The 9,772-nt window shown below is 37.3% G+C and overlaps 2 protein-coding genes and 2 long non-coding RNA genes across 7 annotated transcripts; 3 read left to right on the forward strand and 1 right to left on the reverse strand.

Annotated features, from left to right (window-relative positions):
- Positions 1–185: 185 nt before the first annotated feature.
- Rala (Ras-like protein A) lies at positions 186–1,928 on the forward strand. Its single transcript, XM_088044583.1, has 3 exons — positions 186–562; positions 624–1,116; positions 1,317–1,928. The coding sequence occupies exons 2-3, from the start codon at positions 628–630 to the stop codon at positions 1,431–1,433; spliced, it is 606 nt and encodes a 201-aa protein (XP_087900709.1). The 5' UTR covers positions 186–562; positions 624–627; the 3' UTR covers positions 1,434–1,928.
- An 82-nt stretch (positions 1,929–2,010) lies between these two features.
- Positions 2,011–2,883, reverse strand: bic (bicaudal). Its single transcript, XM_088044584.1, has one exon. The coding sequence runs from the start codon at positions 2,687–2,689 to the stop codon at positions 2,201–2,203; it is 489 nt and encodes a 162-aa protein (XP_087900710.1). The 5' UTR covers positions 2,690–2,883; the 3' UTR covers positions 2,011–2,200.
- A 2,072-nt stretch (positions 2,884–4,955) lies between these two features.
- LOC148169234 (uncharacterized) lies at positions 4,956–6,354 on the forward strand. 4 transcript variants are annotated; one of them, XR_015770797.1, is made up of 5 exons: positions 5,258–5,436; positions 5,491–5,679; positions 5,743–6,048; positions 6,100–6,213; positions 6,264–6,350. It is a non-coding gene; the product is annotated as an uncharacterized LOC148169234 (long non-coding RNA). The 4 variants fall into 4 exon arrangements; XR_015770799.1 differs by having other exon boundaries at positions 4,956–5,679; positions 6,106–6,213; XR_015770798.1 differs by having other exon boundaries at positions 4,960–5,679; positions 6,100–6,195; positions 6,264–6,354.
- An 18-nt stretch (positions 6,355–6,372) lies between these two features.
- LOC148169235 (uncharacterized) lies at positions 6,373–7,456 on the forward strand. The gene is made up of 2 exons (XR_015770795.1): positions 6,373–6,536; positions 7,165–7,456. It is a non-coding gene; the product is annotated as an uncharacterized LOC148169235 (long non-coding RNA).
- The last annotated feature ends 2,316 nt before the right edge of the window (positions 7,457–9,772 follow it).

Here is a 9,772-nt window from a genome sequence, read left to right on the forward strand (position 1 = left end):
AGGATCAGGCATGGCGACGTTGTCATCCTCGGGGTAATTTCTCACGATTTTTCCGTTACTTTACTTAAAAATTAAAGTCTTGAGGAAAATATACACGTTTTATGACGAATGCGTGGAATTTAGAACAAGTGAAATTGCTTTTTCGGTTTGTTTTGTTTTTTTAGGCGAATGCGAATTGTGGTTGTCCATCTGGCAACGCCGCAAATCTCCCATCATCACTGTCATGTCGAAAAAAACAAAAGATCGCTTTAAAATTGACAGTTTGTCTTTTTTGCTTTTGGGAAACGCTCGTCCGCTTTGAAATCTCGGTAAACAAACAGTAGAAACCAACAATAACCCGAATTGGTTTATCTCTGGAAATCTAAATAGAAAAGATATGAAACACCGTGTTATGACATTTCCACGAATGATGACTAACAATGGCGTGAAGTAGGTTACAAACAACATCAGACGTGTTGTTGCTGCTGTAGGCGGCTGTAGTGCTGTGGACGCTTCAAGTTGCATTAAATGTGCTGTAAATAACGTTACCAGTGAAAAAGTAGTGTCTATAAACAGAACAAAGGTAAGCACGAAAAACTCCACAAGGTCATTGACATATAAACCCGGCTCTCTTGATCCCCCAGAAAAATGTCGAAGAAACCCACCGCCCAACCCGCCCTCCATAAGGTGATTATGGTAGGAAGTGGAGGTGTAGGAAAATCCGCTTTAACCCTCCAGTTCATGTACGACGAATTCGTTGAAGATTACGAACCGACCAAAGCGGATTCTTATCGGAAAAAGATCCTCCTCGACGGCGAAGACGTCCAAATCGACATCCTCGACACGGCCGGACAAGAAGACTACGCCGCAATTAGAGACAACTACTTCCGGAGCGGCGAAGGCTTCTTGTGTATTTTCTCAATCACCGAAGACGAAAGCTTCCAGGCCACACAAGAATTCAGAGAGCAGATTCTCAGGGTGAAAAACGACGAAAACATTCCCTTTTTGTTAGTTGGAAACAAAAGTGACCTTGAGGAACGAAGAAAAGTCACGTTTCAAGAGGCCAGCGACAGAGCTAAGCAATGGGGCGTGCCCTACGTCGAGACGTCGGCCAAAACAAGAGAGCACGTCGATAAGGTAGTGAGAATAATCATATCATTATCATTATATAATTGGCGATTGAGGTGAATCATTATGATAAGATTGGCGACATTGCTAACTGCTGATTTCATAATTAGTCACAGCCTACTTGACCTTTCGTGATTAAATCTCTAATTGGTCTTTATGCTCCTCCCATGAGAATACTCAAAATGAAGTTTATTTGTTTCTTCTTGTAGGTTTTCTACGACCTGATGCGCGAGATCCGCGCCCGTAAAATGGAAGAGAACAAAACAAACAACGGCAGAGGAAAGGACAAAAGTAAAAAGAAGAAGTTAAAGTGTACCATACTTTAATAGCGTCGCTTCGCTTCGTCGTAAAAACGTACGACACAATTTTGTATGTAAAATACTGTATTTGTATGTTTGTACTTGTTCATTTCTATTTTATAATGGGGTCTATATATTGGCACTCTTTAAGTCCAAAACTCCACATCCACCTTTTATCTCGCATTTTGTTACTCTAGTTGTATATGTCTTTCATTTTAAGGACTTATTTATTTATAAGCTATGCATTATTGTGTGAATCTGTTTTAATCAGTTTCTTTCACCTTACATCACCAGTATTTTTATTTATTCTTTCGTTTGGAAGATTTGGCACAATAATCATAGTTGTAATGGCTTTTAATGTAAGAATAAAGTGTATAAGGGAACTGAATTGCCTACATAGCAATATCACTTTGGCAAAAACTGAAATAGATCTGTAAACTTTGATGAGTATATTTTCATACTTTTCATCAGTTTGGACATTTGTACTGCCATCGCAATATGTTAATAAAACTTTACCACGTACGACGTCGTTTTATTGATGTCCAAAGTCCAAACAGCTTCTTATCGAAATTGTGGTCATAATAACAGCAAATGAAAGCCTCTGTGGTGTCTGAGATTTATTAGAAATAACAAGGACTGAATAGAATATTTTCTATTTCCTATAAAATATTCCACACAATGCGTCTAATTGTTAACAAAAAAGGATTTGGTAGATGGTTGCATTTCCTCCAAACACCAGAAATGCGCCCTAAACCGTACAAACGAGCGCCAGCGCGCCCCCTAAGCCTAACCGATTAATTTTCTTTCTTTTCTTCTCCGTCCTTCTTCGCAACTTCCGCTTTCGATGCTTCGTCGAAGTTTTCCACTAGATCTGGCACGTCCTCTTCGTCTTCTGGCACAATCCTCCCCAATCCCGTATTAGCAACAGTACTCGCCAATCTCTTGAGTTGATTCAAGCCTTCCGGCCCCAACTGACTCAAAATCCCCGGCAGCATTTCGGTGATCTGTTTGTTTTCTCCGTGTCCAGTTATAGCGAACGTGTTGGCAGCTAAAGACGCTTGAGCCTTGGGGTTGTTAAAGTGGATGACTGTACCATCGTCCTTGATCATATTTACTTCTTCAATGCCAGGAATTGTGTTAACTGAGAGCTTTTTGAGGGAAGATTGCAATTTCTTGTCGTCGGTCGCTTGGGTTGAATGCACGACCTTCTTTTTACGACGAGGAGTGCCCTTGCCTCCGATCCGCACTTGCGACTGCAACTTTTTGAGTTTTTCTGTGTTCATGGCCAATGGGGGCTAAAAATTAGGGGGATTTAACACTGCACGAACCACGCGTGAGATTTGCACGATTTCGAGAACTTGGTTATTGCGATTTACCAGTCTTTTTCGAGATTTGGAACGAAGCACATGTGCTTTGAAACCGGTGCGACAAAAAGGAAAATGGTGGACTTCCTAGCTGCGTAGATTGGACGCGTTTTCGCGGAACTGCGCAGCGGGAAATTCAAACGCCGAACGAAAAAAACACTGATTTTGACGGCATAATTGGACCAAATGGGAAAAATCTCATTAAATGCGACTCAATTTGACAACGACGTTACAGTTTCTGCAATATAACCAAATAAAACCTTATTTTAACAAAGTTGGTGCTTGGTTGTATTGCTGGGTGCCTACATTTCAATTTTAAAATAATTTTGAAAAACTAAGCACTGATTTAAATTTAGTTGGATCTTTGATTTTTCTACAGTCGACAACAAACAACTGAATTCTGACTGATCAAAATTTCGAAAAGTTGATGTTCATTTTTTCTCATTTTTCCCAATTTTCAAAGTTAAATATCTCGGAAACTATTAGAGATATTGAGATGCGGTTTGCGCCATCGTTTTTTTCGGCACATTTTACGTCAGAAGAAGTGCTTGAAAGTCGAAAACTCGATAGTCGATTTTTCGCGAAAAAAAAATTGCGACTCAAACGATGAAAATTATTATTTTTTTTTAATTTTTGGCCATAACTCGCAAACTATTTGTTCTATAGATCTCAAATTTGGCCAGTAGATAGATTTTAAGCTCCTCTTTTCATTTTGAAAACATTTATTGAAAATCACCCTGAAATGATGTTTTCAAAACAGTTTTTGGCCAATACCTCATTTATTTATTAAGCAAACTCAACAAACTTGGGTCTCATTTTACGCAGAATTTCACGCTGAATCCAAAAATATGATAAATTTTTAACATTTGTCAATAAATAACCGAGTTATGGCCGTTTGAATTTTTGGGTTGTCGCCAGATGGCCAAATTTTTGAAGGTTCCAAACAATTCATGCTCGATATCTCGAAAACTATTTCAGATATTGGAATGCGGTTTGCGGCATCGTTTTTCTCGCGATTTTTTACATAAGAAATCGTTTTTAGATTTTCCAAAAGTCGAAATTTGCAAATTTTCGCAAAAATTCATGACTAAAACTATGGCCAAACTTCTCATATCGATATCTCGCTTATTTTTTAGAGTAAACTTGAGTTATTATACATCAGTGAACGCAGAATTTTACGCAGATTGCAAATTTGGGATTTAAATTTAGTGTCTTTATGATGTCATGGCTTTTGTAGTATCAGAGGAAGATGAACACCTAAAACTATTTGGTTTGTTTTAGTCGGAAAAAGAAATGAGCACTGAAATGTCCGACAAGCTGGCTGCGGTTACATCAGCATATAAAAACAACAATGATCTACAAGAATTGAAGAAGTCGTTAAATGAGATATTTTTGAGGAAGCGCCACTTGCGAAGGACTAACCTTGGCTCTTGGCTCTTGGATCAGTTGGAATTAGAGCAATAATCAATTACCATTAATTAAGAATGGATAGTTTCGTCCATTTCAGATTGTTTCCCTCGTCTTTTTTAGGTAAGCCAACAAACATGTTCCTAATGAAACTTTTTCACACTTTTTGCAAGAAGGAGGGAGAGTGTCGAGTTTGTGTTTTTTTATTTTATTAATACTCCTTTAGTTTAATTTGAGGGTATTGTTTTTTATCATTCTTCCTTATTCCTGCAAATGGTTTTGATTCAAAAATTGTAAGTTTTAAAAACAAAATTTTAGCCCTCTGGTGAGAGGAGGCGTGAACTATCAACTTCGGCGTTATTCCGCTAGGTGGCTTTTATGGAAAAACTTCTCTCACTTTTCGGTGTATATAAATACAATAAACTACTTAACTTGTTAATTTTAACCTCAGAAAAACGAATCTGAACTTTGATTTAAGATTTACGACTTTGTTAATATTTTATTTAATATTATTTATGGACTAAAGACTGTTGACGCATGTCCTAGCTTCTATGCTTCGTTGACAGATTGCTTGACGCGGGAAATTGAATTTTAAAATTTTTAATTTGCATTTTCTCAAAAAATCTTGCAGATAGCGAGGAACGGAGACCAAAAATGGATGTGGAAATGTCAAATTATGCCATGTGCATAGTTTCGTGTCGATCTGCGAACTTTCGCGTTTTTCGCCAAAAAAAGTTCAGACTAAACATCATGGATTTTTGGCGATTTCGACAAAAAATAAAATCTCTTTGAAACCGACTTTTTCCATCAATTTGGACCTCAGGAACAAGAATCCGTCAAAGATTTTTCGATCAGACGCTCCGTTAATGTTTTATTAATTTTTCAAACTTTTATTTGGTTTGCAGTTTTTCGATGAAAATTAAAGCAAGAAAATACTCTTTTTATTAATTTTGTCCTCAGGAGTAAGAATCTAAAGTCTGATTTAACATTCACGACTTGGTTACGATTCTATTAATTATTAAAAATTATTGTGTCTCTATCTTAACGTATGTCTTAACTTGACTATTTTGACAGCACACATTGAGGTTATGTTCATGATTTAACAAGAAACTACCAGAATTCTTTACTGTTTACTTTCTCGTTCTTCTGGGCATGGTAGCAAAGAAATTACACAAGTTAAGAAGTTCATTTGAAGCTATTTAGAGTTGGAGTTGATTTGCAACAAATTGATGGGTCTTTATTGAAATTTTTAAACGCAGGTAAGCTGAAAACTGTTTGAATTCCAGCCTTGAAATGTTTCGTGGTATTTCCAGGTTCCAACTTCATTACCAGAGTTTATTATTAAAGAGACTGAATCGATGGATGATACCCATAGCCTAAGATGTCGAAAAGGCGGTTGTCGTCGCTCAACGCTGAAGGACTCTGCAAGTTATTGCACAGAATTGAAGAAACCACCCATTCAGTGCTCCCAGAGTACAGTGAATTGATCCATCACGAAAAAGGTGCTGCTTTACTGCAATATGGATGAAAAAGGTTAAATTCAAAGTCAAATGTTCTTTTTCCAGTGGTTGAAGATGTCGTTCAGTGACTGGGAGATGTTTCAAGTGTTGCCTTATTGCATTGCGGGAGCACGAAGTTTGCAATGTTGAGTCTACGAGCAGAAAACGAGTATTCTCCTCTAGAGAAGAGCCAAAGGAACTCAACCAACGGAAACAGAGCATCATCGAGATGCAGTTGTCAAGAAAGAAAATATGTACTACAAAGGCTCTGAAGGTCATCTGGTGTCTTGTGAGCTATTTTGTGAAGTCAAGGAAACATCATTTATTGGTTTCTTGAAAACGCGAGATCTGTTTGTTCAGGAAGGATGGAAGGTTTGTTTGTTTTCTTTTCTCTCCATTCATGGTCTCACCTTAATCTCTTAGTTGCAGCTTAACACAACTTTGTTGTCTTTCCTGTTGGTCACGAAGCAGGCGCAATTAAAAGCTTTGCCGTGAAGAAACAGCAATTGACTGCACAGAGTAAGAAGAGTTTTTCAGGTGAGATAAACAAACATGTTCTTGATGAAACTTTTTTACACTTCTTGCAGGAAGGAAGATGGTGGAAGGCGTGATATTACATCAACACTCAACTCAGGCATAGGAATGATGCCGAAGAGAGGATGCGAAATCTCGAGGTTTTAGAGGCTAAACAACTCCGGACTGACCGGACTATCCAGATACTTTGGGTGACAGTGCGGCGCGCGCGCGCGCTGTCGACTGAAGAGTCTGTTGATTTCGCTCAAGGATGGAATCGAAAGCGATCATTTCTGTGTCGAAGCTCTTCGAAATCGGGGAAGACTCAAAACCAAACACAAGTTTAGGTTTGTGGTTTTTCTTAAACTAATTTTGTTGATTTAGGACAAAACGTTGCCAGAATTCGCCGACGAAATAAGAAAGTTGAAGGCGATGATCGTCAAACACGAAAACAGAATTCGAGCGTTGTTGTCTTATCATTTCTAAACAAGTGCTCAAATCGTATGCAATTTTCGCTTCTACTTAATTATTATGTCATTTTTTATCACCCCAAAGTGGCTCTTTAATATATATTATCTACGATTGTTAAATGTCTAGTTATAGAAGATTATAATATTTTTATGAAACAAATTTTCGCGAAAATTCATGATTAAAAAAACAATGCCAAACTTCTCATATCGATATCTCGCTTGTTTTTTGGTGTAAACTTGCGTTATTATACATCATTTTACCCATCGGCCACGGTGGATTATTCCCACGGACATTTACCCATTGTTAATCCCATCCTGATCTGAAGGCTTTGGATCACATCCCTTTGGTCCGTCCAGAGGTCGATTCTCCACCCACATCTAGCCCTTAAGATCTTGTACTTGAAGTTGGTATGGTTCCTAGCCTTTTTCTTTTTGGCGAAGTCAGAAACGCAGCTGCTGGTGGTGCTGATGCTAGTGACAAGTTGTCACGTTCCAAATGTTGCAGGTGAAGCGAGAGTTCCACGACTTCCGATGCACGTGACGTTGACTCCGCGGAAGCTTAGCCCTTCTTCGTTTTCACCGGCCTCATCTTCAGTCTCTCTGCCTCTTCGTGGTCCTCACCGCCCAAACACGGTACAAGAAATTCACGGCTTTCATCCAAGTCGTCTTCTCGGTTCTAATCCTCCTGAAATCAACCCAGAAAACTGAAAAACGATATTAAAATCCGCTCGGTTTCGAACAGTTTTCGCACCATCTTCGATCACGCAAGCAGTCCGCGAAGAGTGCAGCTCGTTTTACAGCGCGATCAAATCGACAAGAGGTACAACTTGTACACGTTCGAAATCACCACGAAAGTGCAAGCGGGGATTTTAAGGGGGGACACTTTTCAACAACGAGGTGGGGGGTTCAAGGTACAAGTCGGGTTAGACGAAATCGGCTGTCTCGCTTGTAGTAACAACAATTTAACGACGGTCAAAAGACCGAAAGAAGCGAGATTTAATGTAAGGAGTGTAGTCGAGGCGGTTTTCAACGTCTTTCTAAGTCCTGTTGTAGTTTTTAAGTAGAAACTTTGTACTCATTAATTTATTCATGTTAATGTTTGTGTTATTAATAAATTTCTTTAAATTTGCCGGTTCTTATTTGGGCTGTGTGTGATTGGTTGAAAACTAAACAGGTTTCTTCGCGACTGATATTTGAAATTTAATCGAAACCCTCTTGAAACATTTTTTTTTCATTAATTTAGACTTCAGGAACAAGATTCTGTACTCTAAAGTCGGATTCAAAACGTAATTATAAGTTTACTTAAAATTTGCAATGTAGGTAGGCAACCAATTATACACACATTATGCATTCATTTTTCAGTGTAAATAAATACAATAAACTACTTAACTTGTTAATTTTAACCTCAGAAAAACGAATCCAAACTTTGATTTAAGATTTACGACTTTGTTAATATTTTATTTAATATTATTTATGGACCAAAGACTGTTGACGCATGTCCTAGCTTCTATGCTTCGTTGACAGATTGCTTGACGCGGGAAATTAAATTTTGAAATTTTTAATTTGCATTTTCTCAAAAAATCTCACAGATAGCGAGGAACGGAGGCCAGAAATGGAAGTAGAAATGTCGAATTATGCCATGTGCAAAGTTTCGTGTCGATCTGAAAACTTTCGTGTTTTTCGCCAAAAAAAGTTCAAAGGGGTTAACCCATGGATTTTGGCGATTTTGACAAAAAATAAAATCTCTTTGAAACCGACTTTTTCCATCAATTTAGACCTCAGGAACAAGAATCCGTCAAAGATTTTTCGATCCGACGCTCCGTTAATTTTTTATTAATTTTTGAAACTTTTATTTGACTTGCATTTTTTCGATGAAAATTAAAGCAAGAAAATACTCTTTTTATTAATTTGGTCCTCAGGAGTAAGAATCTGAAGTCTGATTTAACATTCACGACTTGATTACGATTCTATTAATTATTTAAAATTATAGTGTCTAAACATAGGACAGGTATCTTAACGTATGTCCGAACTTGATTATTTTGACAGCACACAAACAGGTTATGTTCATGAATTTTAAAGTTAAATATCTCGGAAACTATTAGAGATATTGAGATGCGGTTTGCGCCATCGTTTTTCTCGGCTCATTTTACGTTAGAAAAAGTGCTTAAAAGCCCAAAATTCGATAGTCGATTTTTCGCGAAAAAAAATTGCGACTCAAACGATGAAAATTTTTATTTTTTTTTATTTTTGGGCATAACTCCTAAACCGTTCGTTTGATCGATCTCAAATTGGGCCAGTAGATAGATTTTGAGCTCCTCTTTCGACTGATATATAATTCAAAGCTATTAAACGTCATTTTCATTTTGAAAACATTGATTGAAAATCACCCCAAAATGACCACTTCCAAACAGTTTTTGGTCAATGCTTTCTTTATTTCGTAGGTAAACTCAATAAATTTTGACTCATTTTACGCAGAATCTCACGCTGAATCCAAATCTGGAATTTAAATTCAGATCCGACAACAAATAACTGAGTTATGGCCGTTTGAATTTTTGGGTTGTCGCCAGATGGCCAAATTTTTGAAGGTTCCAAACAATTCATGCTCGATATCTCGAAAACTATTTCAGATATTGGAATGCGGTTTGCGGCATCGTTTTTCTCGCGATTTTTTACATAAGAAATCGTTTTTAGATTTTCCAAAAGTCGAAATTTGCAAATTTTCGCAAAAATTCATGACTAAAACTATGGCCAAATTTCTCATATCGATATCTCGCTTATTTTTTAGAGTAAACTCGAGTTATTATACATCAGTGAACGCAGAATTTTACGCAGATTCCAAATCTGGGATTTAAATTCAGATCCGACAAAAAATAACTGAGTTATGGCCGATCAAAGTTTCGGATAGTTGATTTTCATTTTTTCTCATTTTTCCCAATTTTCAAAGTTAAATATCTCGGAAACTATTAGAGATATTGAGATGCGGTTTGCGCCATCGTTTTTTTCGGCTCATTTTACGTCAGAAAAAGTGCTTAAAAGTCGAAAATTCGATAGTCGATTTTTCGCGAAAAAAAATTGCGACTCAAACGATGAAAATTTTTATTTTTTTTTATTTT

The sequence above is a fragment of the Gnatocerus cornutus genome, chromosome 9, assembly GCF_029298725.1.
Source record: "Gnatocerus cornutus isolate USDA-ARS CGAHR chromosome 9, icGnaCorn1.1, whole genome shotgun sequence".
In the NCBI taxonomy this organism is placed as follows: domain Eukaryota; kingdom Metazoa; phylum Arthropoda; class Insecta; order Coleoptera; family Tenebrionidae; genus Gnatocerus; species Gnatocerus cornutus.